The sequence below is a fragment of the Gracilinanus agilis genome, chromosome 3 (genome assembly GCF_016433145.1).
Source record: "Gracilinanus agilis isolate LMUSP501 chromosome 3, AgileGrace, whole genome shotgun sequence".
Classification (NCBI taxonomy): domain Eukaryota; kingdom Metazoa; phylum Chordata; class Mammalia; order Didelphimorphia; family Didelphidae; genus Gracilinanus; species Gracilinanus agilis.
The window spans coordinates 493,534,908-493,555,630 of NC_058132.1; the positions used below are offsets into that span (position 1 = coordinate 493,534,908).

A 20,723-nucleotide genomic window follows, 5' to 3' on the forward strand; every position below is an offset into this window, starting at 1 on the left:
AGTTCATAATAGGGTAAACATTTCTCTAGAACAGATGGTAACAAAACCAATAGTATTCCTCTCCTGAGAGCCAATTAAAGAATGAAAAAAAATGTTTAAAAATCCTCCTTTCCAAGATTTTAGATTTCTTTTTTCTTTCTTTCTCTTAGAACACAGTTCTTCTTCCTAGACTATCTTCTTCATTCTTTGGGAAAATTTTCCACTTCTTGACTAGGAACTATATCCATAAGGATGCAACTTAATTTATATTCTCTAAAGTATTTTTTTGGTGGGGAGGGTGGTGTAGCCTACTCTGTTCATTTTCTAGATCAGGAAACTGAGAATGTTTAAGTGATTTATTTAAAAAGTTAAAGGATTTAATCAAGGCCATAAAAGATTAGGAGTACCTAGATGGTACAGTGGATAGGATCTGGAATAGGGAAGACCTGAGTTCAAATCCTTCCTCAAATATTCCCTTAACTGTAAGATTTTGAGCAAGTCAATGAACCTCTCTCAACTTCAGTTTCTCCTCTATGAAATAGGTTTAATAATAGCATTTAACCTCACAGGATTATTAAGGATTAAGCATAAAAACATATGTGAAACATTTTTCACACTTTAAGATACTATATGAATATTATTACCACTAATATTATTATGATAAAAGTTATTAATTAATTGTTGATTAATGATGGAGCACACTATTATATCATCAATATTATCAGTTATTAATCAATTATTTATTATGTATTAATGGAGAATATTATTATTGTTGCTGCTGCTATTATATAACCAATATTATTGTTATCAGATTCAGGATTAGAACCAGGGTTTCCTGTTGTCCATCCCAGCACTTTTCACACTGTGGCACGAGCCCACGACACCTCTAAGTCATCTCATCATCAGATACATGCATTGAGGCTCTTTAAGCACTATCCATACCATTAGGTTCCTATTTATATCTAAGAATGGCTATCTGAGCTCTGACTATTTAAAAATTTTTATTTTCTACAGATTACATGTCAATGCAATTTTTAATATTCATTTCCTGATATTTTGTAATCCATGTTCTCTCTTTCTCTCCCAGCCCTCCCAGGTAATAGGACATAGGCTGTACATATGTTGTCATACCATAGCTATGTTCATGTTTGTCATGTTGTGAAACAAGACACATATTGCTTACAGTAGATAAAATGGAAGCAGCAATTGTCTGGATTTTTCCTAACATTATGGCCACACATTTATTTTTCTTTCCTTCCACCAGATTACAAATTCTTTGTTAGCATGATTCTTCATTCATGTCGAAATCTTTGTTCCCCATTTGGAATTTTTTTGGCAAAGATCCTAGAGTTGTTTGTCAATTCTTTCTCCAGCTCATTTTACAGATGAGGAAACTGAGGCAAACAAGGTTAAGTGACTTACCCAGCATTATGTAACTAGTGACTGAGGCCAGATTTAAATTCAGGAAAACGAATCTTTGTGACTCCAGGCTCTCTGCTCTTTGGTGGCAGGTCTGCACATTATTTTATCTTTTTACTCCTAAATCCTAGAATAGTTGTTTTACACTTAGCATCATAGGATCATAGATTTAGAGAAGGAAGGGATCTCCAAGTCTAACCTCCCTATTATATAGATGTGGAAACTGAGTTCCAGAAAGTTTAAGTCATGCAAGTAGTAAATCTCAGGGGCAGATTTTGAACTCAGACCCTCTTTCTCCAGAGCTATTGATCTTTCCAGTGTGTTACTTCATAAATATTGGCCATATTAGCTGCATTCTTTTTATATGTGGGCCATTTTTTAACCTTTACCTTCTGTTTTAGAGTTGATGAAAACAGTGGCAAGTCAGAAGAGCAGTAAGGGCTAGGCAACTGAGGTTAAGTGACTTGCCCAGGTCATAAAGCTAGGAAGTATCTGAGGCCAGATTTGAACCCAGGACCTCTCATCTCCAGGCCTGGCTCTCTATCCACTGAGCCAACCAGCCATACTCCCTGCCCCCTTCAGTTTTAAATCTATAACCCAAGGAGAATAATGTTATGACTTAGGGTGATACAGGACTCCAGAGATCCCATGGTCTACCTTTCATGTGTTGTTTGGCCATTTTAGTTGTGTCCAATTCTCTGTGACCCCTTTTGAGGTTTTCTTGGCCAAGATACTGGACTGGTTTGCCATTTCCTTCCCAGCTCATTTTACAGATGAGGAAACTGAGACAAATAGGATGAAGTGATTTGCCCAGGTTCACACAAGTAGGAAGTGTCTGAGGCCAGATTTGAACTCAGAAAGATGAGTCTTCTTGACTCCAGCCTGGGCATTCTATCCACTGGGCCATCTAGCTACCCTGGTGGCACGTTAGGCAAAGGGGCAGAAGAATGGAGTTGTAAGATGATACCATCATAAATAGGATGCTGCCCCTTTTCATCTTAGAAAGTTGCCTAGTGTAGAGGAGCCCAATTTGGCTAGAATTTAGATCATATGAAGGAAAACACTTTGAGATAAGATTGGAAAGAGAAGAAGGTTCCAGGTGGCAGAGGGCAATGAATGCCAGGCTGAGTGTGCATTTATTCAGTAGGCAACAAGAATCCCATAAAGGATTTTGAATGAAAGGGGGAAAAAATTTGAACCGAGCCTCCTCATATTCAAATATTTCCATGGCTTTGTTGTAGTGGATAGAGTACCACACCTGGAGTTAAAAAGATCTGAGTTTGAATCCAGCTTCAGACCCTTACTAGCTGTGTGACCTTCACAAATCTCCTAGTATCTTTGAGCTTCAGGTTCCTTATTTGTAAAATCAGAATGAAGGCAGTGAACAGAGCACTGGGCTTGGAATCAGGAAGGCTCATCTTCATGAGTTTAATTCTGGTCTCAGACACTTACTCTCTACGTGGCCCTCAGCAAGTCACTTAACCCTGTTTGCTTCAGTTTCCTCATCTGTAAAATGAGCTGAAAAAGAAATGGCGAACCACTACCTGGATGACCCTAGGCAAGTCACTTCACTCCATTTGCCTTAGTTTCTTCATCTGTAAAATGAGATAGAGAAAAAAATGGCAAACTACTCCAGTATCTTTGTCAAGAAAACCTCAAATGGGATTACGAAGTCAGTTGCTTAGTTCTGTTTGCCTCAGTTTCTTCATCTGTAAAATGAGCTAGAGAAGGAAATGGCAAACCCCTAGCTGTGTGACCCTAGGCAAGTCACTTCACTCCATTTGCCACAGTTTCCTCATCTGTAAAATGAGCTAGAGAAAGAAGTGGCAAATCATTCCAGGATCTTTGCCAAGAAAACCCCAAATGTTTCAGTTTCATGAAGATTTGGACATGATTGAACAACAACAATGACAACAAAATCAAGATTATAATAGTAGTCACCTCTCAGAGTTGTTATGAATATCCAAATAGAAAATGTATTTAAAATTATTTGCAAAATTTAAAGTATCACATAAATAATTATTATGGTAATGAGTCTTATGATATTATTTCTGTTATGCTGGAGCCACAGAATTCAAAAACTGTGGATAGCTCACAACACCAGTATCTAGTACTAAACTCTATTCTAGGATTTCTTAATTTGGAGTCTGTAAACTTAATTTTTTTTGATAACTGCATTCCAATATAATTGGTTTCCTCAGTTCATTATTATTATTATTATTATTCCTTAGTTATTATATACTTTAGTGATCTATTATTTTATGCTTTTAAAAATATTATTCTAAGAAGTTATCCTCAGGATTCATGTGGTTAACAAAGGGGTCCACATAACAACAACAACAAAAAAGATGAAGAACCTCTTCTCTGCTCACTCAATAGCTAACCCTTCTGCTTCAACTGCCCAGGGGAGAGGCTTGTTTTACCCTACTCCATGACTCAAAAGTTAGCTTTGACCTCTCCAGCTGGTTGCCTACCTCCAATTATCCAAGGGCTGGCTACTTTTGCATGAATATATTTTTCTAATGATGGTACTGAGGCAATAGTCAGTCATAGCACAGGGATCTTCCATAGTCAAGAGTTCCTCGATTCTGATTCTAGGCTCTCTGATGGGAGTGTTCCTTCATCTATGCAAATGGATAAGTCATCAACAATGCCATCTCAGACCATGTGAGTCCAAGTCTTCCCATATATCCTTTAGTATCTATTTTTCAAGCATATTGGAGACCTAGTTCTCAGATTTTTTTTTTAAAGCTGGAAGTACAGAGGCCAGGGATATGGTGGTAAATGTTTAACAACCAACTCTAGAAAAAAAAGGACCTAAGTTTAACCATCATTTTTAATACTTTCTTAAGTCTAGACCAGTAATATTAAACTCAAATAGAAATGAGGCCACTAAGCTGTATAAAACTGCATTCATGGACATCATATTGACTTAGAAAGCCACATATTAACATTACCTATATTCTATTGTATTTTATTCATTTTGTTTAATATATCCTAATTACATTTTAAGCTTGTTTCACCTGGAAGCATTTGCCATCTCTGATGTGGATAATCAACCAAACAACAAATCAAGCCCAGATTTGTAGCATATGCCTACAGTTGTCGATACACTCACTGAATATTTAACAAGGGGCCCTTGAGAGTCAGTCAGAGCTGGCTCCAGCACAGCCCAGATTATATAATAATAAATGTTTCTATATTCCTTGCATTGCCACACTCTAAGCCATTTGAATTCCTGGTAGAACCTGCCAGAGACTGCGAGCTTACTGGCTGAACTTTCAAGTACATAGTGTCTCCTTGATGCATATGGAAGATAAATATGTCATATGTGTGAAGGAGAGAATACAAATCAGAAAGGCTGGAGAGAGAGAAATCAGGTAGGAGGCTATGAGGATAGCCCAGGTGAATTGAGACCTGTGTTAGGATGGTTGTAGTAGTAATAGAAAAGAAGGGAGGGAGATACTTAGAGATCGAATCCACACAATTTAGTAATTGTTGTTTCATGTTGTTCCTCCTTTGTTTTGGAAGAAGACCAATGACAGAGGGTGATGCCTTGACTTGTGAGTTAAGTGAGGCGGAGCCGCCAAAGTTGTCAGCATCACTTTCTTTTCCAGAGTCATTAGAGTCCAGTGGCAAGACAAAAGTCATAAAGACTGGTGATGGCCTGGAATGCAGTGGATGACCTTGGCATCTTCCATGACTGACCAAACTCTAAGCACCCCTTAGAACCTGCTTCAGTGCCTTCATGGTCACTGGAATAAATTGTTCCGATTTGCCCATTTTTCTGGAGGAAGTCTTCACGTGCTCCTCACTGATGGGTTTGAGGTCCGCTGGTCATCTTCAATGGGGTTTAGTCCGTCTGCCCATGGTTTTACTGAGGTATGACAGTTGAGCATGCTACAGCTTCTAGGAGCCAAGGGCAAGAGTTGTGAGCTAGATGGACACCAAAAGTGGATGAGCAGCCCTGAAGGAAGTTCTACAAAGCCTTCATACCAGAGGTGCTAGTCCTCCCTAAACACCCCAGGCTAGATGTAGAAGATGAAGGAGAGAGAAGAATCAAAGATAACATACAGGGGGACAGCTAGGGGGCTCAGTAGATTGAAAACCAGGTCTAGAAAGAAGAGGTCCTGGGTTCAAATCTGGCCTCAGATACTTTCTAGCTGTGTGACCTGAGTAAGTCACTTAACTCCTATTGTCTAACCCTTATTGCTCTTCTTCCTTAGAACCAAGAGACAGTATTGGTTCTAAGACGGAAGGTAAACATTTAAAAAATAAGAAGTAGGCAACTAGGCTTGTGTTGCCAATGTGGGGTGACTACAGCCCAGTCTAGCTATCAGAATACAGCTCTTGTGACACAACAGAATATAATTTATTGCCACTGTGACCCACACCACAAAAGGAGAAAGACACAAAACAAAAAAAGATAACATTTTGTTCCCATGTGAGATGTGCATTAAATCCCAAGGACTGCTTTTTTCTCTCGTTTATGCTGTGGCCAATCTTCAGCAAAAAGAATTTTCGACTCATGAAAAGCAGATTGAACTTTCAGAGAATGCACATTGACTCCAAACTAGCATTGGTAGGGAAGGACACCAACTGAACTCAATTTCTGTTTAGCAAAAATGAATATTAAGTCCCTGCTGTGGACAAAGCCCTGAGCTGGGTGCTGGGAGCACAGACAGCAGTGAACAATAGTCTCTGATGCATCCTACTGGGCAAGTCACTTTACCCCATTTGACTAGTCCTTGCCCTTCTGCCTTAGAATTGATACTAAGACAGAAAGTAAGGATTTGGAAAAAAAAAGAAAAAGAAAAAGAGTTTCTGCTTTTAAGGAAAGCACATTCTATAGGAAGTTAATTTCTGGAAACAATAATGACGGGAATGAATTTTAATTATCAAGCAAAAAAATATCCAAAACCCAAGCAAAATGATTTGAGTTCACCTTTGTGAGTCTGAATGTTTTCAATCTAGACATGGAATTTCCATTTCTGTCTTGTTGTTGTTGTTGTTGTTGTTGTTGTTGTTGTTGTTGTTGTTGTGTCGTTGTCTCTTTATCTCTTCCTGTTTCTGTCTTTGTTGAAGTTTGTCTATCTTTCTGTCTGTCTGTCCGCCTATCTGGGATAGAGACTAAACTTTTGATTTCACTTGTATAAAGAACTTCTAGCTTCCAGCAACTTCTTTTTGGCTTACAAGTATAAGAAAGTTAGTTAGAACAGAAGTTACTGAGAAGTACGTGACTTGCCTAGGATCACTGACATGGCATGACTTGAACTAATTCCCTTCCCTTCCACCCTTACCCTTGCCCCAACCTCTTCACTCCCTCACACTCTTTCTTTGGTAAAAGATTGCTTGTTTAAAAAAAAGGAATGTGGAAAAAATGGAGAAGCTCAAAGAACTAAGAATTTCTTATTTCACATATAGGGAAACTGAGGCCAGAGAGGCCAGTTTACATAGAGTGGCAATATAGTATAGGATAAAGTGTGCTGAATCTGGAATCAGGAACATGGGTTCTGATCCTGGTTCTAAAAATTGCCAGCTATGTGACTTTTGTATGAGCTATTTTTTTCAGCTTATTTATTTATTTATTTATTGGCATACAAATATATTTATATATTATTTATATAAAATATATAAAAATTATATATTTTTAAGCNAGAGGCCAGTTTACATAGAGTGGCAATATAGTATAGGATAAAGTGTGCTGAATCTGGAATCAGGAACATGGGTTCTGATCCTGGTTCTAAAAATTGCCCGCTATGTGACTTTTGCATGAGCTATTTTTTTCAGCTTATTTATTTATTTATTTATTTGCATACAAATATATTTATATATTATTTATATATAATATATAAAAATTATATATTTTTAAGCTATGAGCTGAACCATAATTTCCTGTCTGTGGAATGGGGACAATAATACCTTACCTCTCACCCAGGGTTATTGTAAATCTCAAATTACTCTGGGAATGGTATGCTTATGAGCTATTATTGCCTTTGGTTACACAGGGAGTAAGTGTGAGGGTTGGAATTCAGACCCAGGTTCTCAGATACTAAGCCCAGCATGCTTTGCATACTGTAATGATTAAATAAATTCCAAAGTGCCTTCCATTCCTAGCATCCACCACCTCTACAGTTCCCCTACAGTGTCAGGACCTACCCATCTTTGCTTAGTCTCTCAGGGACTAGGGGATCAGTTAGGGACATACTCCAGTCACACTAGCACTAATAAAAATATAGCACATTTGTGGAGTTATTTGCTGTTTGCAAGTACTTTTTTCACATCAATCTATGAAACGGGTTTTAGAATAATCATACTTACTTCACAGATGAGGTAGCTGAAGCTCTAAGAAATGCAATAATACATTGCCTAATATGGTAAAACAACTCTTGGGTGTCTAAGGGAAGATTCAAACCCAGGTTCCTTATGTTCTATTTTCTAAATTCCTCTCCCTTTTGGGAGCCCTTTGGGAGACTACTGGGAAATTAAGTGACCTGAAAGAATTTGCCTTTCTCAATGAAGTGGAAACATGTATTTATTTATTTGTTTTATCGAGCCATTTTTTTTTTTCAGTTGTGCCTGATTCTCTGTGACCGCATTTTTTGTTTTCTTGGCAAAGATACTGGAGTGGTTTGCAATTTCTTTCTCCAGCTCATTTTACAGATGAGGAACTCAGGCTAACAGGGTTAAGTGATGTGCCTAAGATCACACAGCTAGTTAGTGTCTTTGATGCCACATTTGAGCTCAGGAAGGTGAGGCTTTCTGATTCCAAGCCTAGTGCCTTATCCTCTGGACCATGTAGCTGCCCTGGATTTATTTATAAATAAATTTTAAATTAATTTAAATTTTAAACCTTATATCTTAATAGAAAACCCTGTATATTTCAGTGTGTAATCATTTGTGTCGGACTTATGTCTTTATCAACTAAAAAAGGGACTTTCTTAGGCAAATGAATAACTTCTAAAATCACAGAGTATACATGTAAATTTTTGAAATAATTGTTTTTAAATACTTTAGAATTATTCACTGATATAATAAACATGTTTTCTATTTATAAAAGAAAGTCTCATGCCTTCTTCATCACCAAACTGCTTATCTATGCTTTATTAGTCCTAATTTATTACCAAAAGTCCTTGAAAAAAACACTACATTTCTTTTAACAATTTCTGAAACAGAGACTTTTTTTATTAGTTTGGATTGACCTGTCACTCCACTTAATCAACATCCCTCAAGTTTGGCCAGATGTTTGTGACTCACCACTTAAAAACCAAAAAAACAAGAACACAAACGGATCCTATAACCAGACAAGTATGGGAGTGTTTTATGTCAAGCGTGAGCCCAGTTTTGAATGCTTACTGTTTATTACATTGCAAAGAAAGAGAATCATAGAATAGGAAGACTGTCAAAGAACTCAGAACATTCATTACTTGAAGAAACCCAGGGAATTTGCTTTTTGTTGACAGAATTTAAGTTCCTTGAAGGCAGGAACTAGTTCATTCTTGTTTTCTTATCTCTAGAGCCCAGTATAGTGCCTACCACCTAGAAGGCATCTAATAAATGATTGGTTGATTAATTGATCGCCCAGCTGGACATTAGTTGGTATGAGACTAGAATGAGTTTCCAGAGCTCTTTTCCCCCCACAACATCTCTAAGTCATCTCATCATTGGATACATGCACTGAGGCTCTTTACCATTAAGACCCCGTACCATTAGGTTCCTATTTGTATCTAAGAATGGCGATCTGAGCTCTATTTTAAAATTTTTATTTTCTACAGATTACATATTGATGCAATTTTTAATATTCATTTTCTGACATTTTGTTGTTGTAATCCATGTTCCTTCTTTCCATCCCAGCCTTCCCAGGTAATAGGACATAGGTTGCACATATGTTGTCATACCATACAAATTTCCATGTTTGTCATGTGAAACAAGACACATATTGCTTACACTAGATGATATGGAAACAGCAATTGTCTGGATTTTTCCTGACATTATGGCCACACATGACCACATTTATTTTTCTTTCCTTCCACCAGATTACAAATTCTTTGTTAGCATGATTCTTCATTCATGTCCAAATCTTTGTTCCCCATTTGGAACTTTTTTGGCAAGGATCCTGGAGTGGCTTGCCATTTTTCTCCAGCTCATTTTACAGATGAAGAAACTGAGGCAAATAGGATTAAGTGACTTACCCAGGATCACACAGCTAGTGTCTGAGGCCAAATTTGACCTTAGGAAGAGGAATCTTCATGATTCCAGGCACTCTGCTCTGTCTAGCTGCCCTTTGGAGCCAGATCTGCACATTATTTTATCTTTTTACCCCTAAACATAGAATAGTTGTCTTACACATAGTAGACACTTAGGATCATAGGACCATAGATTTAGCAAAGGAAGAATTATCCAAGGCCATCTAGCCTAACCTCCCTATTATATAGAAGTGGAAACTGAGTCCCAGAGCATTTAAGTGACTTAATGAAAGTCATGGAGTTGGTAAATTTCAGAAGCAGAATTTGAACCTGGATTCTCTTCCTCCAGAGCTATCAGTCACTTCATAAATATTTGTCAGATTTAACCGAATTCTTTTTATATGTGGACCATTTTTTAAGCTTTACCTTCTGTCTTAGAGTTAATGCTATCAGTGACAAGGGGCTAGGCAACTGGTGTTAAATGACTTGGCCAGGGTGATATAGCCAAGAAAATATCTGAAGCCGGATTTGAACTCAGGAAGATGAAATGTTTGTGACTGCAGGCCCAGGACTTTATCCATTGTACTACCTAGCTGTCTCTCTCTTTGTTTATGATCAGTTTTAGGGGATATGTGCAATACTTTGGTTGACTTGTGGTTTCCTGAGTGACCTTTTTTTCATTTTTTTCTAGATTTCTAGCTACTGGACCTCAAATTCCAGTTTCCTGCTTTCAGAAACGATTTGGATTGTTGTTCTTTCTTTATGCATTGGTGGTGAATGTTTCTGCATCCACCATTCAGCTCCAGGAAAGCACAGGTGAAAAACCAAATATGAAAAGTAGAAACTAGTTTGCTGTATATTTTTTATTTTTTCTGTGTGGAAGGGGGTCATTTTGTCTGAACACAGTACCTTAATGGTTGCATATATTTGACACCAAATGGACGAAATGAGTAAAATATGGTCATTTCAATTCAGTGGCCAAATCTAACAATGAATAAGTCTCATTATGCCTCCTGTCCTCACTGTCCAGTAGATGGGGAAAATATACACTCAATCAGTCAATATGTGTTCATGGATTTTGAACTGGAAGAGATCTTAAAGATCATCCAGCCTAACCTCTTCATTTTGCAGAGGAAGGACTTGGGAATTTGAACTTTTCTTCTTTTCTGCTAGATTTTAAGTGACTTGCCAAGGCCACTTAGTTAACAGAGAGATGAGATTTAAACCCAGAGGAAACTGGTTACCAAAGAGGTGAAATTTAATTCAATTAAATTCAATTAACATTTATTTAAGCACCTAGTAGGCACCAGGCACTGTCTGGAAGAGGAGTCCCCTTTCATAATATCTGAGGGCAAGTGCCCTTCTTGAGTTCTTTCTCTTTCTTTTTTCTGTCCCTTATCACCACTGAACCTTCTTGAGACTCACCAGATGTTAGCTGCCCAAGAAACCTATCCAATGGTGTTTGCTTTTGTCTCTTAAAATTCATCGAAAGGGCAAAATGGTTTCGTCATTTCACAAACGTACAATCCTACTTGTTAAAGCTTTATCAGGGAGACATTTTCCAATAAAGTTTTGTACTTCCACCCATTTTGCACACATTCCCTTGAGTAATGAAGTGGAGGCATCTTTCTTTGCCTCCTCACCCAAAGAAAACTCCCCAACATGAGTTGTTGTAGTTTTCTTAGAAGTTCCTGAATGTTGAGTTATTTGTGCTCCTGAACTAACAGAAGATCCTTTGCTTTGGCTGGAGTCCACATATGCTTCCCCAAATCTCAACACCAACATGTTCTAGCAAGCACATAGAGTGCCGAGCAAATGTTGAATATCTTACAATTTTTTTTTCTCCTCAAAATGTGTTGAATACTAAATATGATGAGTTCCCAAACCGTTGAGTACCAAGGTTTGACTATATATACAAAGCAAGCTATAAACTAGATAAATAAATAATCAACAGAGGGAAGGGACTAGAATTAAGAAGAATTGGGATGGCTTCTTGTAAGAGGTGGGATTTTAGGAAGCCATGGAGGTCAGTGTTCAGAGTCGAGGAGGGAGGGTTAGCCAGAGAGAATGCCCAGAGCAGAGCAATGACTAGCTCAAAGTCACACCAAGAAGTAGGCTGGCAGAGATAGGATTTAAATCCAGATTACCTGACTTCAAATCCAGTGTTTTTTTTCTACTAGTTATTACTACTTACTCACAGGGGTTCAAGAATCAAAGGCTAACTGTGACCTTCTTGATCCTTTCTTACTGTAGAAAACTGCCAGTATTTGGGAGAGAATTTTAAAAGATTGAAGGTAGAAGGCGAGCCTGTGGTCCTGAGGATTTTTCTGGAGAATTTCTTCAATTTCCCCTATAACCTATCATGGCATAAAAATGATTCAGAGAAGACTGTTCTAGGAGTGGACAAATCAGGCAGAACATGGATAAAAGGCAATGCCCTCTGGATTGTGCCGGCTTCAGTGGAGGACACAGGAACTTACATTTGCACCATTAGGTAGGAGCTTTTTGTGAAGTGATGTTGATGGTGGGGATTAGGAAGGGGAAATGGATGGCATCTTTGTATGTGTGTGTGTGTTTATATGTGTGTGTGTGTGTGTGTGTATGTGTGTGTGTGTGTGTGTGTGTGTGTGTGTATCCCCAGTTTCTACAGACCTCTCTGTCAGCCTCTCTCTAAGCTGCCATGCAAAGGAAAAATTATTCACTGTGACTTTTCTTATTTCTCCTGGTCAGATTTCAGAGTGGTCTACTTTCTAGATTGTTGAGGAAAAGAGACAGTGGGAAGCTTGGATCCATGGCTTTCTCTCACTCTACCATCTTGACTTTGCCTCTTGCTCTGCTTTTAAAATTTCATTTATTTAATCATTCATTTTTTTTGTATTTATGTATGTATATATTTCTTCATTCATTCATTCATCCATTCATTCACTCATTTATTTATCCATCCATCCATTTATTTATTTGTTTATGTTTTCATTCATTCATTCATTCACTTATTCATTCATCTATCTATCTATTCATCTATCTATCTATCTATCTATCTATCTATCTATCTATCTATCTATCTATCTATCTATCTATCTATTTTAAAAGCCTTACTTTCTGTCCTAGAATTGAGATTAAGTATAGATTCTAAGGGAAAAAATATTATAGTGACATTTACAACCTTTGAGTTCAAGTGTAGATAGCAAAAACTAGAGTCTGAATTAGAGGATCTGTGAAAAAATCATTCAACCCCTTTAAGACTGGATAAAATGGATTAAATAAGCACTAATTCTCATGCTTAAAAAAATGCCTTATGGGCTAGGTAATCAGGGTTAAGTGACTTGTCGAGAGTCATACAGCTTGAAGTGTCTGAGGCCAAATTTGAACCAAGGCTTTCCCAGCTCCAGACTTGGCACTCTATCCACTATGCTACATAGTTGCCCCAGGGTGTTTGCATAAAAAACAATAGAGAAGAAATGCTTAAAACAATTCAGTTTGATTTTTATGTAGTAGACATTGGCCATATATGTGAGTGAGATTCTGAAGAAGAAATAAGCTGTGGTCTCTGCTTTCAAAGAGCATACAATGAAACTTGGAGACTAAGATGGAGGAAGATAAATATGACACAAATTAGAATAGGTTAAGTACATGTTGCTCAGTTGTTTCTTCAAATCCAAATTTTCATGACCGCATTTGGGATTTTCTTTGATAGACACTGGGGTGGTCTGCTAATACCTTCTCCAGCTCATTTTACAAATGAGGAGATTGAGGCAAACAGGCTAAATGACTTGCCCAAAGTCATGCATCTAGTAAATTTTTGAGATCATAATTGAACTCTGGTCTTCCTGACTCCAGGTCGAGCACTCTATCCACCATAACTTGCTGCCCTAAGGATGAGTGCATAAGCAAAGTCAAATGGAAGAATATTTAAGATTCAAGGAGAATCATTTCTAACTGAGTAGATCATTGACCTCTGAGGGAAGAATTAGAAGCAATGAATGGAAGCGATATGAAGCAGTCTTGACAATGAAAGGAAAAACTTTCTAATAATGAGAACTGTGGAGATGTTAAATGGATTGCATTGAAATGTAGTGGCTTCCCCCCTATTGGAGCTCTTTGGTTGACAGTTAGAAGACTACTTATTTAGGGGGTTGTAGTGGGAGTGTTTGTGGGCAGCTAGATGATACAGATAGAGTTTTGGACACGGAGTCATGAAGACTTATCTTCTTGTGTTCAAATCCAGCCTCAAATACTTAGTAGCTCTGTGACCCTGGACAAGTCATTTATTTTAACCCTGTTGGCCTCAGTTTCCTCATCTGTAAAATGAGCTGGAGAAGGAAATGGAGAAGCACTTCAGTATCTTTAACAATAAAACCCCAAATGGAATCACAAAGAGTTGAACCCAACTGAAAAATGACTGAACAACAAGAGAGTATATCTGTCTGTACCTTGGCTAGATGAGGTTTTAAGTTTTCTAGTTTTAAACTTTATGATACTATGGACTTCTTGAATACTTATGTAGTAGGAGGGGGAGGAATTCTGGGAAGATGGTAGCTTAGATGGAACAAATCTTCAGACCTCTGCACTCTTTCCACACTGAGATAAAAAGCAAAGAGCTTAGAGAAGAAAGAAAACGAAATCTAACAACAGGATAGAGCAGGGAGATCCTACTGCTGGACAGCTCAAGAGGTATGCCAAGAAAAAGGCTTGAATTCTTGAACTGTTGGCTCTGAGGGTATAGAAGGGGAATCCTAGGACCCCTCCCCCATGAGCTATGTGGAGTCTCCAGTGGCCCCTGAAATCTCTGGCTGGACTCAAGGAGTTGAACACAGATGCCAGCAAGGTGGCTAGAGGAGAAAGGCAGAGAAACACAGTAAAAATGCTCAGAAGATAGCTTAGATGATGCAAAACTTCAAACCTGCCTAAGACCTTCAGGCCTTACCACACCAAGATAAAAAAAAACAAAGCACTTGGAGAGGAAAGAAAACCAAATCTAACAACAGGACAGAGCAGGGGGATCCAAATGCTAGATAGTTCAGGGAAAACACTCCATCTTGACCTCCACCCCCCTTTTTCCCTTGAGGTTTTAGCCTCAGGGCATATTAAGCACTACAGATTGACCCAGTCCAGGCTTAATCCCATCAACTGGACAGACAAGAAGGGCAGGGAAACTCCAACACTCCTCCTCCATAGACTGCAGAGAAAGTAACTACAAACCTCCATTGCCAGCTGGGGGAAGATCTTTCATCAAAGCTCATTGAATCATTATGTAATGTCAGAAGACAAGTAGAATGTTTCAAAGGTATCTCGTTTGGCATGTGGAAAGGTTCCTTGTGACGTTAAATTTGCTCTCATACTGATTATTATTTCTTTAAATGAAAATGCATTAAATGATAAAATTTATGTGGGAATGTGTGCCACATTAGACTTGGTGTATTGATAATAATATTCCTTTAATATTATCATGATATATAATTTAACATGGAATCTAATTTTCCTATTAGCTTTTATTGTTTTGAAAGTACTTCTCTATGCTCTACTGCCTTTGATCAAGTTGATGAGCTTGTGAAGGAGATTGGATAATTGTTATGGCTTCTTTTTTTTTTTTAAACCTTTACCTTCTTTCTCAGAATTAATACTAAGTATTGGTCCAAGGCAGAAGAGCAGTAAAGAACATGCAATTGGAATTAAATGACTAGCCCAGCGTCACATAGTTATGAAGTCTCTGAGGTAAAATTTGAACTCAGGACCTCCCATCCCCAGGCTTGACTCTCTATCCATTGAGCCACCTCGCTGCCTCTATTATGACTTCTTTATGGATGTGGAAACTGAGCTTGAGAGAGATGCTGTTGTTAGGAAGGGTTCTCATAATTAGGAAATGGTAGAATCTGGATTTGATTCCAAGTCTTTTGATCCCATGGTTGTTTTACTATTTTGTTTTACCTCTTGGACATTCTTTATGCATGTATATGATCTAACAAAATGCCATTTGTCATCTCTTTGCAGGAATGAATCTTATTGTGCCACAAAATCTATTGAGTTAGAGGTCTTAAAGAAGACAAAAGCTTCTCCAAAATTAATTTCCTATCGCCAAACTGTAGTCTCTTCAAGTCCTGGAAAGATAGTGTGCCCTGAAATAAATGATTTTATCCGAAACACAAATAAAATGGAAATAAAATGGTATAAGGTATATGCCCTTAAATTTTATGTTCCATCTACTAGATAGTTAGAATACTGGGTTAGAATATGTCAATCCACTAAGTGGCTAGCCACAAGATAGTTCACGTATAGATAATGCTTCCTATCTTTCTGTATTAACCTTTATGTTTCTAGTCCTTTTAAAAGTTAAATTTAAACAGCCCACAAATGTCATCAGTTTATTTAGGGATGATAAGAAAGAGCCAGGAGGAAAATGAGTTAAGGGATAGAAGCATGGAATAATATTCCATAATAAAGCATTGTGGTTGATTGGAGTGTAATCCAAACACATCTTTAAATTAGGAAACATGTGTTTACTTTTTTTTTTTTTTACAAAAATAATCATATCCACCTATATTAAGAAAGGTGAGAGGTTTTATTTTTGTTATTTGTTTACTGAAATTTTTCGTGGTTATTGGTGTTTGTTAAATTCACAGTAAAAAAGTTAAAAAAATAGAGTGCCAAACAATTAGCCTAAGAAATGAATAAATGCTTGGATATAAACAAAAAGAGACAGCTTCTGCCCTTCAAGAGCTTACATTCTAATGATGGAAAAGGATATATAAAATGAAGATTAAGATTGGGGATGGAATGGAGGTATCCAGGTCAGAGCCATTGCACAGAAAGTCTGAGAGAAGTGAAGACATGATTAGCTTGGCTAGCCTCAAAATAGAAGTTCTGGGAGGAGCCAGCCAATCAGAGGGAGAGTACTCCTAGTGTGAAAAGTCCAGGGATATTTAACCTTCCTAGGAAAAGAATTTTCTGTGGAACTGTAGTGAAAGTCTAGAGAATCAAGAGAGCATTTTGGAGAGGAATGTAGGTGGATGATATTTAACCAATCAATTTAAAACCAAAAAATTTAAGAAATGTTTGTTCTCTAAAGGATATTTATTGGGGATTAGGCGACTTGCCCAAGGTCATATAGCTAGGAAATATCTGAGGCTAGATTTGAACCCAGATTCTCCAGGCTCTAGGGCTGACATTCTAACCACTCTGCTACCTCTCTGCTACTGGAATTTACCTTTAACAAATTCTTTAAGAACTTTATGTTATAGTCCACTGTCATGCAGAGTCAGGGGCAATTGCTTCTTTTACTTATAGGAAAAAGCAATTTTGTTTCTAGCTATTATTTTCTTAGTCTACTTGTTCAGTATTATTTTTATATTTGTGATTCAACCTCTACATTCCTTCCCCATTCTCCCATTCTCTGTTCTGGTTGTATATGCCTACAGTGTAGTAGTGTTTACAAGAATTCCCCAATGGGTATATCTTGGTATTTGAAATAACTATAATAACTAATTTAAATGAAGGCAGTTATAAAAGCCCCATGTGTACTAAGGAATACACAAAGGGAAAAAGAAAAGGAAAAGTAACGTAGGTGCTCTCAGTTTGTATACTAATGGACAGCAAGTACATAGAGTACTAGGTTTCTGACTAGGAGTCAGAAAGATCTGTGGTTTTGGGGCAGTTAAGTGGTTCAGCGGATAGAGGGCCAGGTCTAAAGACAGAAGATCCTGGGTTCAAGTCCAACCTCAGACATTTCCCAGCTGTTTGACCCTAGGCAAGTCACTTAACCCCAATTGCCTAGCCCTTGGAACTGATACTTAGCATTGGTTCCAAGAGAGATGATCATAGTTTAAAAAAAAAAAAAAAGAGAAAGCCCTGTATTTTAATCCTGCCTCATTTATATTCGTATGTATATTTAAAATGTTTTTTGGCTTATCTTAAAAATAAAGGGAATAGGGGGCAGCTGGGTAGCTCAGTGGATTGAGAGCCAGGCCTAGAGACGGGAGGTCCTAGGTTCAAATCCGGCCTCAGACACTTCCCAGCTGTGTGACCCTGGGCAAGTCACTTGACCCCCATTGCCTACCCTTACCACTCTTCCACCTATAAGTCAATATACAGAAGTTAAGGGTTTAAAATAAAAAAAATAAAGGGAATATTATCATCACATTTTAGACAAGAAGTATTTATTAAATGATTACTGTATGCCTCGTGCTCTACTGAATGGTAGGGATACAAAGAAATGGAAAATCAGCATACCTGCCCTCAAGGAGTTTATATTCTGATGGGCAGTTAGGTGGCATAGTGCATAGAATGCTAGACCTGGAGTCAGGAAGTCCTGAGTTCTAATCTTGCCCTAGACATTTGTTAGCTATGTGATCCTGGGCAAGTCATTTAATCTTTCTCAGCCTCAGTTTTCTCATCTGTCAAATGTAAATAACAGCTGAACATATCTCTCAATTGAAACAGAATATGTGAAGTGCTTTGCAAATTTTAATGTGCTGCTATATATATATAGTTATAATGTATTAGGGGAGATGACACAAGATATATTCAGCATAAATGGAAGGTAATTTTAGAGGGACGGAATTAGCAGGGTGGGGGTTGTTTATAATTTCTAAGGATTTAATTATGATGAAATCACTCCATGGTTATATATAAAAAAGGAACATTTAGTATATTATAGGAGCAAATATTTTACTATTGCCCATAGTGCCTAGTACCTGGCTTGTGGTGCTTAATTAATGCTTATTAGATTTAAAGGTGAAGGGTAGCAATGAGTTGCTGGTGATTCTACTTATATATATATCGAGTAGAGTGTAATGTTTAAAAACATCTCTCAAAGGATTCAGTTCTTTTGGATGAAAGCAACAAGAAGTTCTCAGTATTGAAAGGATCCATTTACTGCCATATATACAATGTGTCCCTGAGCAACTCTGGTTATTACACCTGTGAGGTTCCGTTTGTCCACGGAAATGTGAAGTATAACATCACCAGGCACATTAACCTCCGTGTCCTGAGTAAGTATTGGCACTATATGGTCTCTTAGTTTTTGCTTAAAATGTTTTTACTTCAACTATATTTACTAATGAGTTTGTGGAGTTGCAATATCAGGGGTCACTGACATTCTGTCATTACCCTGAGTGTGCAGAGTGAAGAAAAATAAATAAGAGAGAAATGGAAAAAGAGACAGAGAAAGAGAGAGACAGAGACAGAGAATGAGGGGTTAGGGGAGAGAGAGAGAGACAGACAGACAGAAAGACAGGCAGAGACAGAGACAGAGGCTGAGGAGGTGGGAGAAAGAGAGAGAGAGACAGAGAGACAGAGAGAGATAGAGAGAAACAGAGAGACAGAGAGAGACAGACAGACTGACAGAGAGAGACAGAGACAGAGGCTGAGGAGGTGGGAGAGAGAGAGACAGAGAGAGGTAGAGAGAAAGAGAGAAAGAGACAGAGAGAGAGAAAGGGAGGAAGGAGGGAGGAGAGAGAGAAAGAGAGAGGAAGAGAGACAGAGAGAGATATAGAGAAAGAGAGAGACAGAGAGAAAGGGAGGAAGGAGGGAGGGAGGAGAGAGAGAAAAAGAGAGGAAGAGAGACAGAGAAACAGAGACAGACATATTTTCTTTAAAATATCACTCAAACGAAATAATTTTAGAAAGTATAATATATTGCACAAATGCAGAGATAATGATGTGAATAGAAGAAAGAGGTCACATATGTCTGACTTAATCCTAACTTCGCTGAATAGAAAGTGCAAGATATGGAAATAGTTTTCCATATAATGTATGAATCCACATCATCAAGAACAACTGTATAGCTTTGGCCACTTCTAGATGCGATAATAGTGTCATCTGAGGGAAATTGTAAGATTTTAGAGAGCAGTATACTATAGTGATAGAGGGCTTACCTGAATATCAGGGAGATTTGGGAACAAGCCTTGTCTCTGACATATACTGGCTGTGAGTCCCTGGTTAAGTCATTCAATCATTTCATTTGTATCAGACTCTTAGTGACCCTATTTGGGTTTTTCTTTGCAAAGACACTGGAGTGGTTTTGCCACTGCCTTTTCCAGCTTATTTTAAAGAACAGGAAACTGAGGTAAAGTGACTTGCCCAAGGTCACAAACTAGTAAATTTTGAAGCCAGATTTGAACTCAGGAAGGCGAGCATTCCTGACAGCAGGCCCAGCACTCAATCCACTGCACCATCTGAAAAGAGATTTTTCTATTCTGATCTACCCAGTGACTTCCTCAGTGACAAACAACCTCAGAGCAGGGGTGGGTGTGACTTTTTCCAAGTTGCTTGAGGCGTATTTTGTGGAACTGTTGAATCCATACCAAACTCTTGGAATGAAACTCTCATTCTTAGACATCCATTAGACATTACTGTCTGCCATCACCAGGGTTATTTATAGTCCATCTAAAAACGGTGGTTCTGAATTATCAGGTGGGTGCAATATTCCAAAGTAGCACCAGGGGGCACCAGTCTTATATTTTACGCTGTATATAACATGCCATCAAGAGACTTTTGAGATGCAGCGGCGGTATTGCTCGCCTTCAGGATGACGGGTTGAAGCCAAGAAGACGCCGAATACGGATTTTTTTTTTTTTTTTTTTTATGTGCGTGCTTTGGTCGTGGATTGGAATAGAAGGGAAAGGAAAGCCTCTTTCTGAGAGAACCGGGATTTTATGTTACCTCGTTATTAGATAACAAATGGCCCCTAGTGTTTTCACATACCACTCTTTGAACCGTCCCTGTAGCAGGTTAAGCAGGGATAATAGCGGGGTTGATGTCCTTCGTAGGCATCATCTCGCCCACTTTAGGGGGGACCTATTTAGCCCTCCCCTTCCTCCCTGCCACTCGAGGACTCGAGGTATTCCGTTGCTCTCTGTGCAGAAGAAATAAGATCCCTTGTGACAGCTCTCGTGGGGATCGTCTCTACTCTCCCCAGCAAAACCCTCGGGAATCTGTTTTCTGTTGTTCGAAATTAGAATTCTGGGCCCTAATGAATGGCTGTTACTGTGGCTAATTTGCTCGACCTTGTGGGAGAATTTGAATTTTGATAGAGCCTCCTTAAGCCGCAGTGCCTTAGTTTAAAGATAAGAAAGAACTGGGTGTCGGGAATTTTAGGTCAGAGAGAACCAATAGGTCGGGGAGAGCCAAAGGGAGGCAGCTGAG

At 38.2% G+C, this 20,723-nt stretch overlaps 1 protein-coding gene across 1 annotated transcript in view; it reads left to right on the top strand.

Moving 5' to 3' along the window:
- Positions 1 to 5,295: 5,295 nt before the first annotated feature.
- The window catches only part of IL1R2 (interleukin 1 receptor type 2), a 30,149-nt gene continuing 14,721 nt past the window's right edge, over positions 5,296 to 20,723 (top strand). Inside the window, exons 1-5 of the mRNA XM_044669312.1 lie at positions 5,296 to 5,399; positions 10,276 to 10,400; positions 11,838 to 12,078; positions 15,573 to 15,753; positions 18,394 to 18,568. Coding sequence (XP_044525247.1) covers positions 5,296 to 5,399; positions 10,276 to 10,400; positions 11,838 to 12,078; positions 15,573 to 15,753; positions 18,394 to 18,568 — 826 coding nt within the window. The remainder of the gene's footprint in view (positions 5,400 to 10,275; positions 10,401 to 11,837; positions 12,079 to 15,572; positions 15,754 to 18,393; positions 18,569 to 20,723) is intronic.